Here is a 26,564-nt window from a genome sequence, read left to right on the forward strand (position 1 = left end):
AGAGCTCATCAGGGGGAATGATGGATTATAATATTATTTTATGCCATGTTAGACCCCTAATTAAAGATTGTGAATTATTATGTAGTTTTAGTTTGCATTATTCTCCTGGATTAGAAGAAGGTGATAACTATTACATTTGTTAAACTGATTTGCATTACGTTAGACTGCTGATTTATTGTGAATGAATGATATTGTTTTATGATGCATTATACTGCTGAGTTATAAGAAATACTGTTCGCAGAAAGTCATCGCCTTATTTGTCTGATTAGAAGAGAACAGAACATACTGGAGTTTTCTGCCCCATCTCAGCAGGAGCAGATAAACAGGGAGCCAAGGTCATAGCTTAGGCGCTGTGTGAGAGAAAGCATGTGAATGTTTAGGCTTTTATGATTAGGTGGGGGCCACTAGAGGCTATAAGAGTTTGATCAATGCTCCACCATTTTGAGATCTGATGCTGTCTGCGTACGGTGTCCATCTCCCACGCGTGTGATCATTAAAATCATCGTTTGACTCAACCCGGCCGGACCAGTGTTGTTATTGTGGTTTTCCTCTTGTATCCATCCTCAATATTTGAATCCGTAACACCCCCCTCCCCCCCAAGTTACATACTGGATCTCCTGTCCAGCCATTTTCTTAATTGCTTATTAAATTCAGGGGCGGGTGAGAAAACAGTGCTCAGAAGCACTACACTACCATACCACCCATACTGAATCTTACAAAACCCTCTAAAAAATACAAAGTCACAAGAAAATCAGACGTATCATTAAAAAAGCGATTTATTGTGTGGATGCCAAAGGCATCCACACTGTTGAGTTCCTGTTTCTCTTTATTCTTTATTCCACTATTTACTAGTTGCTTCCGTACACTTTTTGGCACTCAACTACTCCCTCAGTTTTTGTGCTATTTTCACCGTTCAAATCTTAAAAAATTCTGCTCTTTCTGGCTATGACTTTTGGTGCTCATAACTTCTATAGTTTTTCAGATATTGAATTTTTTTTTTTTTTTTTGCAATGTTTTTTGCCCATTTCTGAATATTATCAGTGGCCTCACTGATTTTCCTTGCCGGGTTGACCTGTGTTTTAGCTCAGTGAGATGAGCATCCGTTCTCGGACTGGGAGGTCCGGGTTCAAATCCCACTTATGGCAACGTTTCTTTCAGTTAACAGTTAAACTTTTTTAACTCTTTTCAACACAAATTTCAGCTTTTTCACCACTTTTCAGCAAAATCTTCAGTTTTTTCAGCTGTTTTCAACAGAAATTCTGCTAATTGAACTCTTTTCAGCAGAAATTCTGCTGATCCAACTCTTTTCAGCAGAAATTCTGCTGATTGAACTCTTTTCAGCAGAATTTTCAGAATTTTCACCTCTTTTTTTGCCAAAATTCTGCTTATTCAGCTCTTCTGAAAAATTTTCAGCCTTTCCACCTCATATCAGCACAATTCTCAGCAGCTTCTGGCTCATTTCAGCACAATTGTCAATCTCTCCACCTCTTCTTTTTGAGTATGAGTTTGGCTCAGTGAGCTAAATAGCCGCCCTCAAACCAGGAGGGCCAGGTTCAATTCCTGCTCAGGGCAGCATTTTTTTTCCCTTTCAACTTTCAATTTTTTCAGCTTTTTTCAACAGACATCTTCAGCGTTAAGGCATCCACACTGCATTTTCGCAGGAAATGCAAATTTTTCTAGTTTTTAAATGTTTTGTTTTTCTTACTAAAGGATGGTTTCTGTTAAGAAATGGTTGAAAAAAGAAAAAGAAACGTATTTCTCACAAACTAAGCTATAGAGAATGATCGTCCTTACTGTATGCAGACACATGTGCAATTACCCCCTAACCGCCCTGCATGAGCCAGGAAAAACCCTGTCTTCACTGGAAGTAATAAGATGATGTCATCATCCCAATACCTCACATAAGATGACTTCAAACATCTGTATTCTGTACCATGCAGAACATTTGGAGAACCTGTTAAATGTTACTAGACAATATTAGATACATAGTAACAATTAGGACTAGATACGATCACGCACACTCAGCTAAGCTCTAAAAACAGATACAACAAAGATGGACCATGAACACTCTAGCTCTACTGAAGCTTACCCATGCAAGAGGTCAACTTTATTTTTCTCATCTCAACTCCAGTAACTTTATGGGCGAACACTATTTAATAGTTGGAGCGCTGTATTACACAGTTACATGAAAACCAGATGCCTTCATTTTTTTTCTTACTTATAAAACACTGTTAAATTGTTCCCTCTTAAATAAATTGAAAAATTTGGTGTTGGTTTAAAAACAATACTGTATGTTGTATGACTCCCAGAAACTAAGACTGTATTAGTCATTGTAGTTACAACTAGCAACCTGTAATGTTTGTAATTACCAAAATTTGCACAAAACCGTTCAAATGTACAATATATCCAACAGTGGCAACTACCAACAGATAAATAAAATGCAGTTTTGCATGGCAACAACATTTGTAAGTCTTGATAAAAATCCTCTACATGTGCAGTGACGGCTTATATGAAACACAATCTGAGTGTTTAAGAGAAGAGGCAATCAGATTTCCTATAATGATGCTTCTTGCTCCTGAAGGCAGGCCGTAGTTAAGACACCTTCTCATGTTTGCATTACTGATATAAATAATACATATTACAGGGTAGCTGTTGGCAGGCTTTAATATAGAATAAGAGTTAGAAAATTACATAATGTCCCATCATAAATTTGCTTCAAAAAGAAGCTGTCAGCTCTCTCCTACCTGATGGGGGTGGTTCAGTAGTTGATCATCTTCTTGATTGCTTCAAAGCACTTCCACTTGTCTGGGATGTAGAAGGGCTCAAAGATGTGCGGGAAGGGGGTGTCGTAACCGCAGACCCTGCTGATTGGAGCCTCCAGGTTAAGAAAGCACTCCTCCTGCATGATTAGAACAAAAGCCACCATCGTTATTTGTGTGGATGCTTTAAGCATCCACACTATTGAGTTCCTCTTGGGACTTCCGTACACTTTTTGGCACTTAACTACTTCCACAATTTTCAGCCGATTTTCACCGTTCAAATTTTAAACTATTCTGCTATTTCTACTAATGTGTGCTCTGTCTTTTGGTATTTTTCACTATTATACTTTTTAAAATATTAAGCTTAATTTGTCCCATTGAAATGAATGGGAAACTTCTGCAATTCTGCTAAAATTTTCTTGTTTTTGAAACTTAACTACTTCCTCATATTTTCACGTAGAACAACCATTCAAACTTTAAAATGTTCTCAAATTATTGGGCTATTCAGGTATGATTCAACTTTTTCAAATCTTTTACCGTTTTACTTTTATGCCTCTTAAAGTTTTCAGTTGCAAAATTGTGATTTTTCACAAAATACATGCGTTGTTATGGTTGCTTTGCACTTGGCTTCCAGTGTGCCACAGAAGGTTTTGCAGTCTTCTCTTCATGTCCGAACAACTTCTTGCTACTTGCTCAATTTTCACTCAACTTCCACAAATTATACATCAAAACGTAGGTATTTTTGCTGGATTCCGAAAAGGTCACTATCATTGTTGTGGGATTTATAGAATTTTGGCAAATCTCCTCAGACCAACACAAAGTTTTAAAACTCTCCATAGAAAGTCGATGGAGAGCTTGTTCAAAGTCACCGCTTGATCTCTGTAATGAGAGGCATATTCGAATCGTCATATCTCCTTAACGAAGCGAAGTTAAGACATGAGACTTGTCCCAGTATATCTTCAGACACTCCTGACGCTCACAATTCAAGAATTATTTTCTCACCTATTACCGTTCTGAAATGAGTTAGACTTGTTTGAGGGTAGGAAATTCGTCCTTCGCTCAGATTTCTTCAGATTTCAAACTCTGGAAATGAACCACTTTTTTCTCTCGTCATATCTTTTTAATGGATTTCCACAGAGACCTGAAAATTTTCATGATTGTTCACCAAAGCCTGCTGTCTCTTACGGTGAAAGAATGATATCGATACTCCAAATAGATTTAGAGTTAGAAAGCGTTGTTTGAGGGCAAGTCAAGGCAGTTTTTGCTTTGCTCTACTCAGTTATGGTGCATTAGAAGTCAAATATCTTTAATAATACATATTTTAATGATAAATTGTCAACACTTTAAGATTCCCCCATCTCTTCTGAACAAAACGGTGTAAGAATGACCATTCTAGCCCCTACGGTTAGGAAATTATGGTCATTTGTTTGAGGGGAATCCTTACTATGAGAAATAGACTACAAAAATCCTGTCTCTGTGCTGCGTGTGTGCACCTGTTTTGGCGGGAAAAAGTACACAGCCTCTGTGGATTCAAATTTAGCAGCTCCCAGGCTGCTTGACTGAAAACAGCCTGACTGAAAACACTGCCTCTGTCAGTGCGCCCCAGGGTGGCTGTGGCTACAATGTAGCTTGTAAAGCGCTTTGGGGTCCTTAGGGACTAGTAAAGCGCTATATAAATACAGGCCATTTACCAAAACATGCTTCTCTCTCCCTGTGTGTGTGTGTGTGTGTGTGTGTGTGTGTGTGTGTGTGTGTGTGTGTGTGTGTGTGTGTGTGTGTGTAACATGGTATTTCTGCCAAATGATAGTATTTCTGTCAAATTATAGTATTTGTGCTAAAACATAGTATTGATTTAAAATTACAATATTCATAGTTCATCACAGTGTCTCTGGTAAATCACAGTATTTCTGCTCTGTTGTACTATTTTTCTAAATCATAGTGTTTCTGTAATGCTTAAGTATTTTTGGCTAAATATATTCTTTCTGTTATCTTATAATATTTCTCCTAAATTCTTGTATTTTTGAGAAGTTATCATGTTTCTGGTAAGTTACAATATTTCTGCTAAGTTCTGCTATGCTATTGTATTTCTGCCAAGTATTATGTTTCCTCTAAGATATTGCAGTTCTGCTAAGTTATTCCATTTTAGCAAAGTTCCTTTGCTTCTGCAAAGTTTTTACAATTTCTGCAACTTTTCAGCTTTTTCAGCTAATTGTTGCAGACAGCTTCAGCTTTAAAGCATCCACACTGCATTTTCGCAGGAAATGCAAATTTTTCAAATTTTTCGCCTCTTAACGCGATCTAATTCTGACTGCTCATCACCCTGTTTTACAGGTGCTCGCTCTCTTCTCAGTGGCGCAGTTGGTAATGATACGGGTCTGAAGCCCAAAGGTCGTGGGTTCAATTCCACCTTGTCCACATGTTTTCTTCCACTACAAATTAATACACTATCACAGACCAGTAATTCATATTCATCATTTATTACAATTCTGCAAACTTTTATGATTTTACCAGCTTTTCTAATATGGACCTCAGATTCTTGTTAACAGTCCATGGCAGAAATGCATACAAGTACACAGCCTGATGAAGCAGACAGAAGCAGTACCTCTGATTGGTTCAGCATTTTCACCTCTTATCAGCACAAATCTCAGCCTCTTCTGCTGTTTTCATTAGCTTTTTCACCTTTTGTCAGTTACGTGAGAACCAGTTTGGCTCAATGAGTAGCTGAAAAATATCAGCCTCTTCTGCTGTTTTAGCAGGATTTCAGAGTTCAGCTTTTTCACTTGTTTTAAGCACACATTTCAGTTTCTTTACCTCATTTCACAACAAAGTTCTTCCTCTTCACCTCTTTTCTGCTAATTTGAGCTTCTGCTCCACAGTGCACATTTTCATCATATCTTTGTTTGTGACCAGAACTCAGAGGTTGGCAGAGGTTCGAATCCTACCTGTGACAGTTGCTACACATGTTCCCTGCTTGCATGCACTCTGCTTTCTTGACACTCTCCAGTGTATCATTACACATACAGCCATCTTCAGCAAGCACTTCTGCTTCTACACCTCTTTTCAGCAGATAATTAATAACTTTGAAAAATTCTGCTCTTTCTGCTAATTATTGCTTTTCAACTTTTTCAGCTTTTTTCAGCAGACATCTTTAGCGTTAAGGCATCCACACAGCATTTTCGCAGGAAATGCAAATTTTTCTAGTTCTTATTGCAATTCATCATTCATTCAGACAGGAACGTTAACATGTTCAGACTGCAACAACTATGGAAAACAGTCTTACTCCTGCGTGTCACACATACACTGAGTCAAATTACAGATTGACAAAGGTTAGGCCAGCAGAAACCTTAAAGCCACGATAATCCAGTAGTCTTATAAATGATGTGCAATGTGACTGAGGCCAACCTGTTATTGATTCAAATATAAAGAGATTAAATGGCGTAAATGAAAATGTTCAGTAAGGCAAAGATCCCAGCTTTTCTTAATGAGCTGTATAGATAAATGACCAAAACATCGACAAATCTTCTTTGCAGACCCACAGTTTGTTATCAAGGCTAGAGCATGACATGCACATTTTTAGCTAACTGTGCAATAGCGTCAAAACTTTTGCTATGAATTGTGTGCTCCTCCTGATCATGTAGTACAGATAAAACAGATGTGGGTAAAATAAAAATGATTTTATTTGACAGAAACACTATTTCTAAAATTCAGAAATGGACAGCGTGTATTTGATTTGAAGGGTTTTTTGACAGTTGAGAGGGCATGAATCTCTTTCAGACTTTTCCACCAAAGCAAGATCATCATCACTGGTACTTCCTCAACTCAGCACTTTGACCTTGGTGATTTGTTCTCGCCTTCAAATTTATATTCACAGAACTACTGACAGCAGAGAAACAAACTACACGTTGTAATAAAGATAAATTTAGGGCAACAGCAAAATGGTATTTGAGAGTTAAACAAACTTTACTTTGATTAATATGTATAATATGATCTAACGTGGCTCATTCAGACTGCTCAGAGCAAAGTATTACTGGGACAATTTGGACAGAGTACAAAACAAGCCATGACTCGTGTCTCCATAGTGGCTTTTGACCTCTTCCTGTGGAGACAAAGCAGAATGAAGCTGACCAAAACACACTGAATGGGACAAACCCCCTGATGAGTTACACGAACACACTAGGAAGCCTGTGCGCAGATTTGCAGAAACAGACCTGAAGTGCACTCTTTCCGATTAACCTTTCAGATTAAACTGAGCTGCGAACAACTCAAAGAAAAAAACAAAACAACAACAAAACATTATCTGAAGTTACAGTCTGATACCGAATGAATGCCGTTGTCTTTGCTGTTTGTCTTATGTCACCAACACCATCAGTAACCTAGCCATGCATGTAATTCTGCATTATGAACCCATCAACTGGCTGCCATTGGAGCACTCTGATAGTCGGCAAGGCAGGATTTGAATGTTTCACACTATGTTCTTCATTTCTTATGGAATGAGGAATGTCAGACTTGATGAGGAGATCTTTTATGCTACAGTGATTTTGCAGCCTGTAAAAGTGCAACAAGAGAAACTAAGACAAAAGAAAGACGACTCCAGCAGCAGTAGATTGCTGATGTGTGTGGAGCTTATGTTAAATGGTAAATGGCCTGTATTTGTATAGAGCTTTACTAGTCCCTAAGGACCCCAAAGCGCTTTACACATCCAGTCATCACCCCATTCACACACACATTCACACACTGGTGATGGCAAGCTACATTGTAGCCACAGCCACCCTGGGGCGCACTGACAGAGGCGAGGCTGCTGGACACTGGCGCCGTCGGGCCCTCTGACCACCACCACCACCAGTAGGCAATGGGTGAAGTGTTTTGCCCAAGGACACAACAACCGAGACTGTCCAAGCTGGGGCTCGAACCGGCAACCTTCTGATTACAAGGCGAACTCCCAACTCTTGAGCCACGAACACCCTGTTAGTACAGTGGAGGTTTCCAATCCACGTCTGCGACCGTCAAATAGGACTTTGATACCAGGGGTGTCAAAAGTCCCCTTAATTACTACAGGGTGGGCCATTTATATGGATACACCGCAATAACATGGGAATGGTTGGTGATATTAAAGTCCTGTTTGTGGCACATTAGTATATGTGAGGGGGCAAACTCCTCTAGATGGGTGGTGACCATGGTGGCCATTTAGAAGTCGGCCATCTTAGATACAACCTTTGTTTTTTTAATAGGAAGAGGGCCATGTGACACATCAAACTTATTGGTAATGTCACAAGAAAAACAATGGTGTGCTTGGTTTCAACGTAACTTTATTCTTTCATGAGTTATTTACAAGTTTCTGACCACTTATAAAATGTGTTCAATGTGCTGCCCATTGTGTTGGATTGTCAATGCAACAATTCTCCCACTCTTCACACACTGATAGCAACACCGCAGTGGACATGTATCAAGCTTCTCCATTAGGCAATCCAATGAACAAGTCTGGACTGGTACTCCTAAACCTTGTGGAAGGCCTTCTCAAAAGAGTGTAAGCTATTAAAACTGCATAGGGCTGACATCAAAATGGAATGGGATGTCAAGTTCATATGAATGTGAAGGCAGACGAGTGAACCCTTTTGAAAATATAGTGTATTTGTATATGTTTTTGTGAGTTTGACACTTCCACATTACCATTAAATTGCACAATGCTTTTTTAAGCCATATTTTTTTAAACTGGATGTGGCAGATATGATACAAAGTAAAATATAGGCAAATTAATATTTATTAATAAAACAAATTGTCATGTTTCAGCAAACTTTAAAGAGTTAAAAAAGAGGAGTGTACTCTCATCACTTCTTAATGAACATACAGAAAAGCAGTGTGACTGTGGTGGTGATGGATGATTGCTGTTTCACATTATTCAAATGGTCTGGATTCACATAAACCATGAAATACTAAGAAATATCCAATCATATGATATTTACACCAACAAACTAATTTTCCCGTCATATTCAACGGCCCCCATTCCAGGAGAAATACATACATGTATGTATTTCTCCCTCCTCCTAATTTGACAAGACAAGAGCTGCAAGTGAAGGCCAACTGCTGCTCTGCACTACTGTGCTCTGCAACTTCACCACACTTTTTAGAAACCTCAAAAAACCACTAAAGTACTCATGAAGCTTTCTCAAAGCTACTAAAACTATTTCCATTTAGAGAAGCGGTACATCACAACAGAGAAGTCTCATTTAACTGCAGGGTCATGCAGTCTTGGTCAATGTAAAGAATGGGGACTATCACCTTATTTATTCACCATTTAAACTGGGGCTTCAAATTTTAAACCAACAGACTGCAAAAGTGTATATGAGCTTATTTTTGTACTTCAAACAAGTTATGCAACTACTGGAAATTTGTTCTAACATCACTATTTGCATGGAAATAGGTTTAGAAAGGACCATTTATTCTGAGACCTAAAATCAGAAGACCGGATCGGCAAATGAAGACCTGTTTAGTGGTCATTGTGGCCTCTCATTTTGGTTACAGTAAAAATTAAAACCTAAACCCCACAGGGAGCTCCACCTGATTTACCATAAAGTATTTTCTTTCCCTGCTGCTGGCACCATTATTTGTCCAACATCTGGACACAGTGCTCTACAACTGGCAATCTGCTCCACCCAACTAATTTACTGTGATTAGCTTTAATGAATGTACAGTGAATGGAGACAACTAGTTCAACAAACCTTCCTTTCCACTTCACTGTTCTGTTTCCTCCTTTTCTTGTGAACTCCAGAATAACCTGTGACTGATTTGCTCCAACAGGCTGTGGCAGATATTTTTCCATTTCTTTACAAGTTTGCTTGAGCGCGCTACTTTCATGTGCTGACAAATGTCCATGGCCTTAGGGTCTATGAAGGAGATTGAAAAGAGAACGTGAGAAGTAGGAGGGAACAAAAGAAGAAAAAACACACTTGTTCTGAATCGTTTTGTAAAGTCTGAAGCTTTCACTGAACAGTGGTGCTACTGTACAACTGCTGCAGACGGCAGACATGTTTTACCTCTGCTAACACAGAATGAGATGATTTGTAAACCATTTAAAAACTAGATTTTGTTGACATGACGTTGAAATGCAATGTCCGTATCTGTGAAGGCATCACTGATGCTTGAAGACGACTACAACTTTTAGAGCAACATGTGCTGTTAAACAGACAATGTCTTATTTAAGCAGGACAGTGCCAATCCACATTCTGTATGCAATCCAAGACTGTCAACGGGCACTGACTTATCACCAATTTAAAAAAATTTGGTTAACAAAAGAGATCTTGAATTGCTGAGCAGCTGAAATTGTATATCAGACAAAAAAGGGCAGACATTGGCTTTTCAAAGTTCAGCAGCTGGTCTCCTCAGTTCCAAAATGCTTTCAAGGTGTGTAAAATTTTGCAAGGATGGCATCTGATATGTTCTTTTTGTGCTGTTACTTTTTAAAATAAATAAATAAATGAATAGTTTCAGTGATTTGTTCATTTTTTGTTCTAGTTTCAATCTACATTTTACAAAATATACCAGCTTCTTGGAATCTGGGCTGTTTCTTTGGAGATGCAGATGAATTAAAAGACTAGTTCTTTAGCCTTGCACATAGAATTTAAACACCATTAATGGCTTTTATTAGCAGATAACTGTGGCTCTCATACTCATTTACTGAAAAACCTGTAAACTTTGTAATGTCAAATCTCAGCGTTGAACAGGAGTGTGCTTGAATAGACAGCCTGGAGCAAAGCTCTGGCACTCATAATAAGATTGTATTTTGTTGGATCTGGATCAGTCTTTTTGCTCCTGTGCAGCCTTGACTGCAAAGCCCTGCTTTTTTACAGTATTCATTTGACAGCAGGATATGTAGTGAATGAGCTTTTGTCCAAGGTGAAAATGATGAATTTCTGTTGAAGACTGAAGAGGGGAAAAATACCACACCACATGATGCTTTCTCTTCATCTCAGGGTATTAGTGGAAGCAACAATGTGATGACCCTTGTCCACTGAGATTACAACATTGAGATCTATTCCCTGTCCGACTACAGAAAACTAGTCAGACGGTACCAGGGAGTTTGGTCTTTTTGTCTGGATCAGAGCTGTAATCTCCTTTAAATACATCTACTGGAAGTGGGAGAAAAGTACAGCAGTTTGACTGCCTGCCATCCCAGCTGGATGGGGGACGGCCATGCATCTCAGATTTCATTTAAATCTGTGTTTATCTTATGAGAGGTGCATCATTATATGTAATATACTTAAATGTCAGAATAAAAATATGTCAACAGGGCAGTTGCAAAAAAGCTCGAGTCCTGCAGTGGTGCAGGATTTAAAAATACTACACAGCGGGGGCTTAGAATCAAAATGATGATATTTAGATTGTCAGAAACACCCGCAGATTGGAGGTTGCAGTCAGACAGGGGTAGAAAAGAGCCAGTATCACATGCTATATCAGTTAAGAAAGTCCCAAGCCAAACCGGCTAGATTTCAGTTAGTGTTAAGTTCATGACTTCTAAACGTGTTTTTAAAGCTCTCCCAATGATAATGAGATGGAAGGACAGATACAGCATGTATGCAACATCTCTGTTCTGATCTTTACTCGCATAGTAATTGGAAGCTGATGCTATGCAAAGTCAATTTAATGTTTTGAATAAGTTTGCAAAGTAAAGCACAGATAGTTCATCGTGTTATGCTGAGTTAATGATAAGGCAAGTTGCTACTTATCGGATGTGCAGCAAAGAAGAAATGAAATAAAACTAAGAAATACAACAGAAAGGCTTTCGTGTCAGAGCTGTGAATGTGACATTGTTTTGTTGTTGTACTGTTGATATTAGACCTGTGGAAAAACCATTGAGCTCAGAAAGGATCCACTGTAAAGAAAAAAAACGGAGGCCTCTTTCTAAAGTTAGTGGGTGTGAGAACAATATGTGTGGGAATTGCAGTTCTTCTAACAATAAGAACAACTATACAGTGAGGCCGCTAGAGAAAATAAATAGATTGGATCATGAAAAATGCCAACTATAAATAACATTTTTTTTAAAAAGAAAAAAAAAAGATTTCATCTGTCATCAGTCAGCTTCTTTATCTGAGAATTGTTGCGGCTGCTGTTGCTTTAGACTTCTGGTTTTATGTCATATAGGTAAGCCATTAACTTACATTACTGGCCTGGTGTGGGCTTCCTGCTGTTAAGCAAGTGATGATAATGAGCGGAAGGAGACCTTCTTAGCCAGTGCACTACATGTATCCAATCAAATCTCCTGAAGGAGCTTTCTTGTTTACACATTGAACTTTAAAGGCAGTTTAGTGTATCCCCTGATGGAGAACGACAAGTTGGAGGCGGGGGGCCTACCACTGTGGAGAACAGCGCCCAGGGCCTTGGGCTGCTTCTCATTCAGATGCGTCTGACCGGCAACCAGGAACCTGATTCTGATTTAGAAGGCATTTATGGCAGGAGATGGCAAGGCCTTCATCCTCGGCTAATAACAAGTGGGCCAGAGTGGAGACGCCAGCTTTTGAATTGTATCATAGCAGAGGACCACAACTCAACAGGACATCCTAAGCTGGATGTTTGATTCTGTTAGGTTTAATTACACAAGAATAATCGAAACCACTAGCAGTGGAACAATAAGCAGGGAATCAAAGGGGCCAGTGAATAACTGTTAAACCCCCACCGTGACAGTGCCACATGACTCAGTGCAATGTCATTTGTGGTTAGAGAGTGAAGCAGAAACTGGAGAACACCAAGCATAAGTTAGAAAACTACCATATTTGATACCCTACATAGGTTATGTTAAGTACACTCCAGTCTAATTGCTTGAAGCTGCCAAGAGCTATTGTCGTCCAGCGTGGTCACAATTATGCAGCATTTTATTATTTTCAAATGATCAGCCAAAGCAAGTACTTTTTTGGAACCTGAAGCTACTTTAGTCATGTCTGCAACGCTTTTGTAGGATGATTCACCATTTCTCTCTGTGCATCCCTGAGGTCCACAAAAGCATTGTCCTGAGCCTCATCTTTCTGCCCTACTGCGTCTGATCCAGACATCAGTAAAACACTTCGAAAAGGGCCAAAATGACACATCATTAAATCATGGCGGTGAGATCCAAAGCCTGATAAAGGAAACTTGCCAAGTCCTACCAAACACTCTTCTGTTCATAACACAAAACAGAAGATCGACTCCATCTGAGGATCTTTCTGTAAGAGCCCAAAAGTCTGAAGTAGATAGTAGTTGAATCCACGCTGTCTTCAAAATAACAGACTTTAGTTTAAACAGTGCTCCCAGGCAACTAAGTCCAGACTATACAAGCTTTACTGACAACCAGCGTATCTTTTTCTTCACTTGATTTCACAGTTGCGAGACCACACAAGTAAACAAAGAACTGTGGTATATGTTAGGACCTCGATTTTCCACAATACCACTAATCTGTCTCCAATATTCAGAAACTCTCCAGGATGTTATTGTTGTTGACGGGGACCTCTGACTCACAATCTCCCTAAAAGCTGTATTTTTAGAAGCTTTATTTATTGTTCTTATTATTATCAAAGCTGAGTGGGACTGCACAATCACATTTAAATGGCCATTTTATTTTACAACTCAAAGGGAACACACATGACAGCATTTACTCTGCATTCAAGTGAGCAACAAAAGTTACAACAAACCAATCGCTTTGTGACTTTTCAAGCTGCGTCAAACAAAGACGGATTAACACTGTGTGCGAAGAACAAATATTTCTAGTAAAAACACATTAGAACTGAGGAAACCTCAGTGGTGAGCGAGTGGAAGGAAAACAAACTCAATGTTCTGGCAAAAAAAAGGACCATGCTTAACGTGGCACAACATCCCTACAACTAGTGACTAGTCTGATATAATTGCAGGTTTGATTCTTCTACCTGACCAAGCTAAATCTGAAAGTGTGTCACCTTTTCCTTTACAAATCTGCTGAACACATGAGTTCAGCTCGAATCATGACTCACAGCCCTTTTAGGCAACATACAAGCATGTTTTTGGTCAAAACTGTCAAGCAGAGCTGAGAAAGGTGCTGTCATGTAGCCAGGCAAGTACATCTGGATCACTCCGGCACAAGGCAAAGTTTGACATGCTGCGCTAGGTAATGCCGATCGTTTATTATGCTGTCATGCCACGGGCTTGTAACTGGCTGCAGTCTTTAAAGTGTCAATGGCGCTGTGCTCATTTATTTTTAAGCGGAATGGCTTGTTGTAAAGCCATCACACTTTTTTTTTTAGTGAGACTGCCTTTTAGAAGATCTTCAACGAGCCCATTACGTTCTCTCTGATGAAGGGATATCTTTGATATAATTCATGGTTTTAAGAGTGCAACAGATGCCAGTCGGTCAAGTTGCATCCTGTTGAAGTACAACAATCAGCAACCGTAAAGATTTATTTTCCGACAAGAGCATCCAAATCTCCCGAGGCCAGGCAAAAACTGCAGATCGATGCAATCAGTGAATACACCAACAGTTTACATCATCTGTACACAATGTGAAAACATGGGAATGAGGTGGATGACTCACTGGCCATTTAAGCCCTAGCAAACAGGGGAGGGGGAGAAGGCAACATCTGACTGACAGTAAATGAGCATGGGATCGATTTTTTCATTTGACAGCTCCAACTCACGAGCATTAACAAGGAAACTGCTCCAGGTAATGCATAGTGTGTCATGCATACAATTAGGCTGATGACTTTTGAGGAGGTGGTCATAAAAGGGGAGATGTGTCATTTGTTAAGACACTAATTGCTCATCTAGATGGGAGTGCTAGTCGCTGCTACAGTGAGTGTCTCAGAGAGAGAAAACACCCCACACACTGAAGATAATTACCCCAGAACACAAGAGTAGATGCAATTAGGATGAAGGGAAAGGGAGGGCTTTTCATTTAGTCATGCATCGTACTTAGCTCAGAATTTGGCATCGACTGTCTCTGGCATGTTGTGGTTACGGTGTGCAGACCTTTTGCATTACCAGCAGCAAGCAATATTTCAGAAATCCAATACGAGCAGACAGCTCAGCTGGATTCACAACCCTTAGATGAGTAGCATCATATTATCTGTGCAGCTAACAGTATTTTTGCTGAGTTTTAGTCTATTTTGTTTACACTCTTGTGCTAAAATTGTTATTACTGTATAGGAGGTAGGGCTGCACGATTAATCGTTAGAAAATTGCGATCTCGATACATACTTATGTGCGATCTCATTTCCAAATGACAACGATTTAAAAAAAAAAAAAAAGAGAGAAAAAAAAAAGACGACGACGATTGTACCGCATTTTGATCCGGGACGTAATCTGCATGAAAACAAGCGCTCACTCTTCCTGCTCAACAAATGACAAGGGCGGAGCCTTATACCACGTGACACAGAAGCTGTGCCGTGTGATGCTAAAATTATCAGGGAAAAAACAACAGAGAGCACGTCAGGGATGACGAGAAAGTGACAGGAGAAAATCCGTCCCGGTCAACCACCCAAACATCAATAACGGGAACCTTATACAGCGCTTCCCTATACACGTCAAACTCCCGCAGGCACAAAGAAATTACGGAGGCTATCACTTATCACCTGACCAAAGATATGGCTCCCATCAACACTGTGCAAAACGAGGGATTTAGGAAAATGATCAACACCCTAGACAAACGCTACACAGTGCCGTCCCGCAACTATTTTTCTATTGTTGCACTACCTGCTCTATACATGCAGTGTCGAGCAACGGTGGAGACGGAATTTCAAGCAGTACAACATTTTGCGGCAACAACAAAACGTGAGACATTTGTTGTTTTTATGTTTATTTATTGTTTTTATGTTCAGTCTCAACTGTTACGAAGTTGATGTGCAGTTAATAAGTGCAATAAATATTTATACTGGAAAAGAAAATCGTGAGAGAATCGTGATCTCAATTCTAAGCCAAAAAAATTGTGATTCTCATTTTATGCAAAATCGTGCAGCCCTAATAGGAGGCGTGATAATGTTCCAGGAAACAGCCCACAAAGGGCACCAGTGCAAGTAGTTAGAACAGCAGCTGTGCTGGAAGCTGTCTGGGCATACCTGAGAACATGAAATGGGAGATGGGCCAAATTAGAAATCAGGTTAAAAATGTTGTATATGCTATCATGTCATATCAGTGGTTAATTTATATGTTCAGTGAACAGTGTTTATTAAAATTTGATTGAACGGTTTGATGTCTTGGCCTGTATGCCCACAGGTTCCAAGCAAAAAAATGGAAATTCCAATATACTTAAGGAGAACCAAACAATGTCAAACAAAAAGTTAATATTAATAGATTCTGCCCATGTTACTCCTACGTTTCTACTGCTATCTAAGCTGATAATGCTCCAAGTTTGGGAACTGTAGTTGATATAGTACTAAAGTGGATGCCAGCAAGAAATATAATCATGCCGCTCAGTCTGTGAGTTAGCTGTGGGCTAGATTTTAAAAGACGCATTAAATGTTACTGAAGCAACTGAATCACTTGTGACACTGACAGAAGAAAGTTCCAAATGAGCTGACTATATGCCAGAGCTGGAAGTTTGCTTTATTATTTTGTGAAATCCCACAATATCAGGAATTTTAAGTAATCAGTTAGCTCTGTTTGCTGGAGGATCCACATGGGATCCCTGAGGATATCTTTAAAAGTCTGGAACTTTTTTGGAGTAGGGGTGGATATATGAATCAAGCTTCAGTGAAATCAGTTGAAAGTTATTTATATAGTACCAAATTACAAGAACTATAGCTTTATATTATCAGGTAAAGACCCAACAATACTAGAGAGAAAACCCCAACAATCAAACTACTCCCCGATGAGCAAGATTTGGTGACAGTGGGAAGGAAAACCTCCCTTTTAACAGGAAGAAACCTCTGGCAGAACTAGGCTCAGGGAGGGGTGGCCATGTGGCACATGGCTGGGTAGGAAGAGAGGACAAACACTAACACTAGTTAGCATTTAAAGTGTTTTATAAGAATTACGAATGCAAATAGCTGACCAAATTAATTTGACTAAGTGAAGATCAGCAAGTGTGACCACCTCTATAACGTTTTGGTAGTCTGGAACATTCAGGTGTGTTAATACAATGGCACAATCTTTAGGTGAGGGGAGGAAGACAGGACAAAGACACACTGTGGAAGAGTGCCAGAGATTAATAACTAATAATCAAATAAAAAGTGATATATAAACACAGAGTGTGTGATTGATCAGTTTGAAGATTGAGCCAAGAGTGTACCTCTCTTGAAACCATGCCTGGGTGTGTAGTAGTATTTAACCCTTTAAGACCTACCATAGAACCAAGTCCACCAGAGCTTATATTATTATTATTTTTTTACATGCTGTAGTGCCATTTGTGGGAGCATTTCAAGTTGCTATACATCAATACAACTGTTATAGCCCATATTTTAATAATATGTATGCATTAAGTCCATAGTAATTACATAAATTGCAAAAAAGTGCAATAAACTACAAAAAAAATTGAAAATCGCTTTTGTTTTGTTTACATATATTTCTACTTGGAGAAATTTAAGAGGTTTATCCCTCAAAACTTTAAATACAATAAAGTTGGAAAAAAATAGTTTCCCACCACAGGAAATTTATTTTGAGTGTCTTCATAGTTTTATTTTGGAGATACAGCAATTTTTATATACTGCAGGAAAAACAAAAAACAATCCTATGATGCAAATTTGCAAAGAAAACAGCATGTGCATCATTTTACTGTGGGAAGTGTTACGAACAGCTGATAGTAACGGCAAAGCGTGTTTCTGGAATATTATGTTTTTGTTCCTGCAAGCGCTTTTTATGCAATTTTTGCAAAGCTATATGTGGAACGAAACCGTGACCGAGGACAAGCTGATGGCATCAGATGTAAGTACAACTCCTCCGGTTTCATATGCAAAACAAATTATTGCGCTAGCTTACACGGTTCAGATTCTACAGGGATTTAAAAATAGTTACGCAAAACGGAGCGTGCTGCTCTGACCGGCTTTAAAGGGTTAACAATAACTTTAAAAAAATAATATAAAATGGTGTGCAACACCACTGAAGTTTTGTTTTTTTTTAAACTCTCTTTTCAACCAACGGCAGTCACTCTCCAAATAACTTCTGCTTAGCTTTCCGAGCTTCCCTCGGGTCCTCTTAATCAGCGGTCTCCAACCTTTTTTGCGCCACGGACCGGTTTATGCCCGACAATATTTTCACAGACGGCCTTTAAGGTGTCGCGGATAAATGAGGGAGGGGCTAATAATCGGCTCAGTCATTTTTAATTATCGTTGAAAGCCCAGATCGTAATCGTGATTAAAATTCGATTAATTGAGCAGCCCTAGTGTGTAGTTCACGAATCTCTCCTAGCCAGGTTGGTGGAGCAATTTTTCTGGTGTATGTTATAGTGGTTTATAAGTTAAAAAAAAAAAAAAAAATCATACTGCCATTGGCACTATAAAGTATAAGATATATTTATGCACATCTGACAAAATTGATTTTGAATTAATTCTATATATGCTCATTTTTCGGGAAATCACATCAACACAACTGCACATTCAACATTCAAGCCAACCATGATTATATTTTACCGCACAATGACTGGCAGCATAGTTCCTCTAGAAATACAGAGTCAACTATTAGCAGTCCACATTTATCAGTGAATCTCTTTGACATAGGAAATGTCTCTTTATCCATTCTAAGCTATTTTATGGAGATTAATTTTCACTCGGGCTAGAGAATATGTCTGCGTTTCTGTTGACTCATAGAAGGAATATCATTTCTGATGCAAACTGCAGTGGTGAAGCACTAGAGGTTTCTAAAGTGCCTTAATTGATTGCCTCTGTGAGCTGTGTGTCAAAGCCACTGCTGCAGCTCCAGCTGCTGAGCGTGCTGGTTAGCAGCCAGATTAGCTGGCAAGCACCTCTCCTTTGACCTTACTCATAATCTTTGCTTCATGGTGCAAAGATCGGTGCCTCTTCTCAGCTCTACTGTAAACCCAGCTCGGAGGCAGGCCTCTCAGTTTTCAAAACCACAGCTCTGGGGAAATCAGTTAGAAGTTTTTAGGAGTTTTATATCTACCCCTGGGAGACAGATTGTCAAATAAAAGTCAACTATAGCACACTATCAGCATGGACACACAATCAGTGACATGCATGAATGCATACACTCATGGCCTCCACTCACCTGTACTGTAGAGCTGATTTCAGAAGCAAAGCCTCCTGTTACCGGTGCCTCATGACTGATAAGCAAGCGTCCTGTTTTGACCACCGACTGAAAAACAAAAAACACATAAATAAATCAGTGAGCCATCTCTAAACTTGAACAAGCCTTATAGATGGCAGATATGTAGGATTATGACTGAGAACACTTCCAAAATGAAAAGTTCCATCGAAAATCTACAACACTAAATGAAGAGTTAAACTCATGCAGGCAGTTTAATAACTGTGTGATTTTTGGATGTGTGAGACACTGTGTAGAGGTGAAAGCTTAACTACTGGAGGTGCTACTCCTTCAGCTGTATGTGGGCAGGGAGACTGGTGTTACAGAGTCAGAACGATTCACATGCGGCCTGCTGTGGTCAGCTATATCTGCTTCCTTCCCTCACTGTGCATGTGTGTGAGTGCATTTATAAAATGGATATGACACAACCGTACGAGCTGGAGGGCTGATTTAGGCTGGTACACTGGGCCAATGGGACAATCATGGACATTAGAGGTCTCAGCCTCCCAGGCATTTGCATTTGGGTTTTCTGAAACCTGACATTACTGCACAAGGATGCCTCTGCTCCACCCGTTATCTACCACAACATAAAACCAGTACTATACTATAATCTTATCCACTTGCCACTTGTCCAGACCAAAGCTATGTCTGTTCTCTGCAACTTCAGCAAGCCTTTTCTTTTACCCTCACCAGTTTGTTTCCATCAATAAAGTTAAGAAAAACACATCTGATACCAGTGTTGAGCATATTTTTTGCCAGCATTGTTTTAAGATGTGCAACTTTCATGGAGTTACAAGAAGAGTAATCAAAAAAATTTGAACACTTTTTAATAATAGTATATTATCAAGTCAATTCAACTTGTGGGATATTGATCTGGTCAGTGAAGTAGCAGAGGGGGCTATTATTCAGTTTCAGCTGCTTTGGTGTTAAGACACACAATCTCAAGAGCATGGAGGAGATTCCAGGAGACGGGCAGTTACTCTAGGAGAGCTGGACAGGGCCGAGGAAGGTCCTGAACCCATCAGCAGGAGCGGTATCTGCTCCTTTCTGCAAGGAGGTACAGGATGAGCACTGCCAGAAATACAAAATGATCTATAGCAGGACAGTGGTGTCAATGTGGGCCCTGTCCTTACTGTGCAGCTCGATTGGCATTTGCAATAAAATACCAGAACTGGCAGCGCCACCACTGGTGCCCCATGCTCTCACATATAAAAGCAGGTTCACTCTGAGCACATGTGACAGATGTACTGCCTGTAAGACCATTCAGCAAGACTGATTTGGTGCTGGGTCAGTGATGATCTGGGGAGGCATATCCATAGAGCAATGCACAGAAAACTGCACCCTGACAATCATTAGGTGTTGAGATGAAATATTTGAACTTATTGTCACACCCTACTCTGGTGCCATGGGTCCCGATTTCTCACTAGTGCACCACAATGCCCGGCCTCATGTTAGGAGTATGCAGGCAGTTCCTGAAGGATGAAGGAACTGATACCATTGACTGGCCCCTGAACTCCACTGAACTAAATCTAACGGCACACCTCTGGAACATTATGTTTCGCTGCTAGGTTGCACCTACAACATTGTCAGGCATGCATACAAGCATGTGGGGGGCCTTACAAACTTCTGAGTACCAGTTGGAGATCCTGCAATTAAATTTTGGCAAAAAAGACTGACCTCCTGTGTCATCTTTTCACTTTGATTTTTGGGGTGTCGTTGAATTTAGCACTGTTGATTGATAGAAATGTAATTGATCAACCAATGATGTGGCAAGCTTTCATTCTTAACACATTACCCAGTCCGTATCAGTATAGATATTTAGCATGATTTTTTTGCTCCCAACACTAAGATCTGATGTTTTTTCAAAGTGTTCCTTTAGTGCTTTTGAGCAGTGTATATGACCAGCGTTTCCACTCATGGGCTCTGTGCATTTGTTTTCCACTGAAATAACTGTACCGCACAATACGCTCTTCATTTAGGCATGGCTGGGAGAACATCACATACTTTTCCATCCTTAAAAACCACAAACCAAACAGCCGTTGTAACCAAATAACCTGCTGAAAATAAGCATCACATGTCCATACGGCACTGTAAGTTAAGCCTGGGATTCACATACGCGCACAGAGGCAATGTTTACATTGCTGAGGTCCGGGGTTTTGGCTGTGAAGGACTAAATAACCGTGGCAAACTTGTGCCACTATCACTCACTTATTGGAGGCTAAATGAGTCAGGGCTGTGTCACTAATGTCAACATGCCACAGGGTACACTGGAAATATTGTGTTGCAGGCTGGGCTTATAGAAGTTAAACTTAACACAGTAGAAACCTAATTTCAAGTCAATTCACTGAGGCTGAGTGCTGTTTTTAGCAATCCATAACCAGCTGAGGTAAATGAGTTCAGTGTGCAAAATTCACTGATGATATGACACTATGCTCAGGAATGTGGAAGTTAATAACAGCACTGGAAGACAATAACAACAGTTGGCGATCTACACTAGAAGGAGGAATCAAGCGAGGAGCTGAGAGCTGGGCGATGTCTTGATGTGACATGTTGCTGTCAGCATTGCCTTGGCGAAATGACTCATCCAGGTCTGGTGAATAAACAGAGCCGCTGTCCAATCTTTTTCCCCGCCCCGATGGTGAACCCATTGCTCAGCTTATGCAAACACACACCCACGAAGACAATGCTAACATAAGTTCCAATTTACACTGTGACGCCAGCATCGCCTTGATCGATCCCCTCTTGTGGGCCATGTCCCCGAGGGAACACCCCTCATAGTACTCGCTGCACCAGTGCATTCTTCAGATGCTTATGACACAAAAGGAGCCTGCCACTGTTTATACAATATCGTGGGATAGAATTTCAGACACTAGAGGCTCAGGGAAAAAAAAACAAAAAAACTTGTGACCTATTTAATAGACTTGTGCAAAACCCATGCAGCTTAAATGCACAGAGACAGTTACTGGCAGTGTGTCAGCTAGCTGGCATAAGCTAAGTTAGTTAGAGCTACTTTAGAAGCTGTGCTGGATGCCAGCGCACAATATGACAATATGTTTGGAAAATGGCAAAATGCAGTAATGTCTGGGGCAGCTAAGTGGCAGCCGGTGTGCTGCTACAGTAGTTAATGCAATTTATAAGATGGGTTGAAGTTACTGCATTTAAGAGAAACAGTCAAAGCTGCACCGACAGATTAAAACCAAGAAACGTTTTGGTACCCTGTTGCTGACTGCATTGACTGACTGATGTATGAGTTTGAATTGATACATGCCTATGCTGGATATGATCAGGCTATATCTTGTTCAAACTGCAACCTTGCCTTGGGTTAGTTCCTGAATATGAGACTTGGCTTTGCATTTGCTGTATTTAAGTTGTTTCATTTGGTGCAGAGCAAGGGTGGCAGTAAAAGGCTTCCTGTTGTCTTACTCTTGCATTTTACTGTACTGGCAAAAGAAACGTGTAGGAGAAAACACAAGCAGCCCATGCTGGGAATGTCATTAGTTTTACAAGTACTTTGGTAGTAAACCAATTCCAGGTCAAACAAAATGGATAATTTTGCTACAGAAAAAGAAAGGGAATCACCAAAGTCTTTTAGGAATTACTCCATTTAATAACAGTCTATAGATTTGAATCTAAACCACCTTCACTGTGTCAGTGGAGAAAAAAAACAGACGATCACATCATCCGTACGAAATTTAACAGTGACCTGCTCCCTTTATGATTTTTTTCCAGTCTGGACACAGACGTGTCTTTTAGACTGACAACATCCCTTGAGCCACCCTGTTAGTGACTAAAACATAGTCAAGTTCAAACTTAGTTTCCAGTCCTCAGGATTTATCCTCGGGGGACCATGGACAAGATTTTAAGATAATCCATTATATACATTTCAATCTGGGACAAAGATAGCCCAACCAGTCATCCACCAACGTCTGTTAAAGAAGGAAAAATAAAACACAAGAACCATTTTATTCATGTCTATAAGGACCTACTATTAACAAATTTTCCCCTCTGTCTTTCAATATACTCTATTCAGCATCTACAGAAGGCCAAATGTAATTGGTTTGGTAGTCTTATTCCAGCCTATCCATGGCTGGATTTACACCTCAGCTGTCAGAGTCATTCACCTCACCTCACCACCAGAGGTTCAATTACATTACATTTAAAATAAAATAAAAAAGGAGGACACACACACAAACTCAGTTGTTTTTTTTACATCTCTGACAGGACCCTGTTGCAGCGCACCAACACAGTAATTGTGGCTGTGGCCTTTAACTTGGTTGCTTCCGGTTGCTGGAAGGGCTTTCAGGAGACAGAACCATGCGCTCTCATCATGCGGTTTGACCCTTTTCTCTAAACTCGTCCTGTCCTCTTATTTGCCCATAACAGCCACCTTCCATGTCGGTAAAACTGGGAGCAAAGCTGCTACTTTCAAGACAGCTGTGGAGCCAGGGGAAATACATCAGACACTGTAAGAAGATGACCAGTTAGATGTGTCCAATGCAAGAAATTATATGTCTTCAGTGTGCAAAAGACTGTTAAACATGTCATGAATCTTTCAATATAACCTCAGGAAGACATTCTGGCAGGGGGATCCCTTTGTTATGATTACATCATGGACACGTGCCTGATGGGTTTATTACTCTGCGGCTCATATCTACTGAATCAAAGAGCCTTTACTTACCAAAATAAAAGCAGAAGAACAGAAGACTGCAGCAATATTAATTGGGAGGATGAGAGTGGAAGTGAGAAAAGGCAAGTTGAAAACATGAGTTCGGAACGGAGACCGAAAATGTTCTTAAACCTGTTGTTTTAAGCACATTTGTGTTTAGAGGAGATCTTGTTCTGGTGAAGAAGAGTGCATTCAAAACAAAACTTAATTGTGAAAATCTATTTTATAGGGTGGTGAATGATGAAAAAACAACAACAAATGGAATACATTCAAATGATTATGTGCAGTGGTTTTAATGTATTAGTCTTTTTAAAAATGTTGATCTGCTTCATCTTTAATTTGTTCTATTGCACAACATTCTCGGACTGATTAAACTCTGAATCTGTCCTTAAACAGTCTGGCTTCTGAGAAAAACCAACAAACTTTAAGTTGTGCTATAAATCAGTAAACTTGTCATTTACTATGAGAATTTTCCCAGACAATAATTACATGTCCAAACAAGGATACACACCCAGGGCCATGCTTGATTTAAGTGCCAGCTTGGTCACTGACAGTAGTTTCCCTTTAGGTTAAAGACTCAATTTGGAAAAAATAAAATAAAAAATAAAATAATTAAATAAATAAATAAATGCAGTGCTCAGGTATCCCTGTCTAGTTAACTGGATGCTTGATGCTGCTACCAAGCCAGAGTCTCAAATCTGTATGAAGCTTGTTTGTTACATCCTGCTCCCTGCCCTGGCCCTGAGTCAAAGTGAAGGCTCCTGGCTCATGGTGGCTGGTGGTAGTTGGGCTGGGCGACAGCTCTGGTGGCTACAGCTTTACTACTCATTGTGCAGCAGGGCTGTTATTTGATGCCGGAGTCGTTCCGCTGGCTGCAGAGGAAATGTCATGTTTGCTGCCATTCCCATACACACCCAAACCTAATGAGCAGCATGGAGCCCATCTTCAGCATTTTCTCCATCCTCGCTACAAGGATTTGCCTTTTCCTCCACCAGGCTCCTTCCTGACTCTTGCTCCTCTGTACTGTGGTCGGTCTGTCTCATTCTCGTCACCCATCTTTTTTTTTTTCTTCATTCCTCCCACGATCCAGCCTTCAAACCATCTATTTATCCTACTCTGTTTTCATGAAGCCTGTTTTCTCAGTCGCAGCGCTCACCCCAGTATGTGGCCTCACCACTCTGAGGCTGGCGGCCAATGACCTGGCATGGCCTCAGAGGCTAAGGTCAGAACTGTCACTCTCCCATGGCACATAAACTCAAACACACACAGAGACATACATACACACACACACACACACACACGGTGGGGGCCACAAAGACGTGAACAAATACACACACATAATTATAAATTATGTACCACACACTACTTAATGAGATTTGATTCATTTACATTTACATTAAGCAGAAAGAAGACATCTAAAAAGACAGTAGCATATTTATACAGTATGTAGTTATCACAGAGCAGTAACTCATTCTAAAAGGAGAGTGTTCAGGCAGAAGTGAATAAAAACAGTCCATACTTGGAGCTAAACTGGGATGTGGTTTGACTGGTGCAGAATCACATAATGTGCCTTCAAAGTTCTCAAAACACATGTGAGAATGTTTCCAGAAGTCGTTGCCAACACTTATTTGTTGGATCTTTATTTTTTTTTGCGCCACTAAATTGGCTGAGAATAATTTAAAAAGAGTGGCGATGACAAAAACAAAATGTGCTGTGCTTTCACTGTATGCCTACACACACACACACACACACACACACACACACACACACACACACACACACACACACACACACACACACACTATAAGTAACTCCCCGTCTTCCCATATAATGTGCCTCCTCTTTCCTCAGGCCGTCCATCAAAAAGACAGGAACAGAAAGTTTAGTTCAGTGCCGCCACCGAGGAGTCGTCCTTGCCACTGGATCCGCTGGCTTTGCTCCCTTCCGCCGACCCTGTAATTGCGCCGCCACCACAGGGTCCTAACTCATGCGCCACCATGTGATCTCTGTGACAAATGAGAGTCGGGACGAGGCTCGACTGCTCGCTGGGGCCTTTAAAGTGGCGCTCAGCGATTAGCGGAGAGGGGTGAGTGCTCGGCGAAAAGGGGGCCACCGTTAAAAATCGCAACTCTGAGGGGGAGGCAGGGCGGGAGGAAAACACAAACACTCGTTCGCTTTCTGGTGCCGCAAAATCACTTGCTCTCTGTGATGACCGAGAGAGGGAAAGTGAGCACCAGGGGAGAAGAAGAGAGGAAGAAAGAGAGAGGGCGAGGGAGCGCAACAACGAAACAACAGAGGAGAACGTGTAGAACTGCCTCGATGCTGGGCAGAGGGCCAAGCCATCCTTCAGAGGAGCCAGGACGCCAGAGGAGACCTCAGACAGAAATAACTCCAAACATCCCATAAAGACCCATTAAAACCAATTCAACTCAATTACTCCCTGACGTGCACACACAGACACACATACTCACTCTACCTTTCTGCCCTGTAACCACGCTGTACCGCTGACTGTGTGTGTCAGTGTTCACACACACACACACACACACTCACATGACTGCGCACACTTCAACTTGATGACAGCTCTCTGTGAGCATCCCACAGGCTGACGCATGTATAAGCAGACAGTATGGTAGTAAAAAAATCAATCAACCATTTTTAAGAGCCCTATAAAGTAATGTATAACATAACACAGGGGTGGTTTTCTGTGGATGTAACATCTCAACAACGTCTTGTAAGTAGGGTTCTTTCTCAGCAGGATAACCTGTATAAACTGAAATTATATAGAGTTTGAGACAAACTGGCTGGAATTTTTGACTTGGGCAGGAAAGCATGTTTAACACAAAGTCAGAGCCAGGACAACGCTGTAGTCTGCAGTGACAACACTACACAAGGCAGCTTGTTCGGCATTAAGACTACAACCGATACTGCAGGTGGTGGACAGAACAATGGTACCA

The 26,564-nt window shown here is 40.4% G+C and overlaps 1 protein-coding gene across 1 annotated transcript in view; it reads right to left on the reverse strand.

The window, feature by feature from the left end:
* Window positions 1-26,564, reverse strand: part of bckdhb (branched chain keto acid dehydrogenase E1 subunit beta) — a 75,688-nt gene that overhangs the window by 9,204 nt on the left and 39,920 nt on the right. Inside the window, exons 9-10 of the mRNA XM_085290861.1 lie at window positions 18,909-18,995; window positions 2,745-2,899 (exon numbers count right to left, since the gene is read on the reverse strand). Of these exons, the coding sequence (XP_085146987.1) occupies window positions 2,759-2,899; window positions 18,909-18,995 (228 nt within the window). The 3' untranslated portion in view covers window positions 2,745-2,758. The remainder of the gene's footprint in view (window positions 1-2,744; window positions 2,900-18,908; window positions 18,996-26,564) is intronic.

This window comes from Mchenga conophoros, linkage group LG11 (assembly GCF_057382185.1).
Source record: "Mchenga conophoros isolate Kocher_MC1m ecotype Shallow Benthic linkage group LG11, M_conophoros_male_GT1.1, whole genome shotgun sequence".
In the NCBI taxonomy this organism is placed as follows: Eukaryota; Metazoa; Chordata; class Actinopteri; order Cichliformes; family Cichlidae; genus Mchenga; species Mchenga conophoros.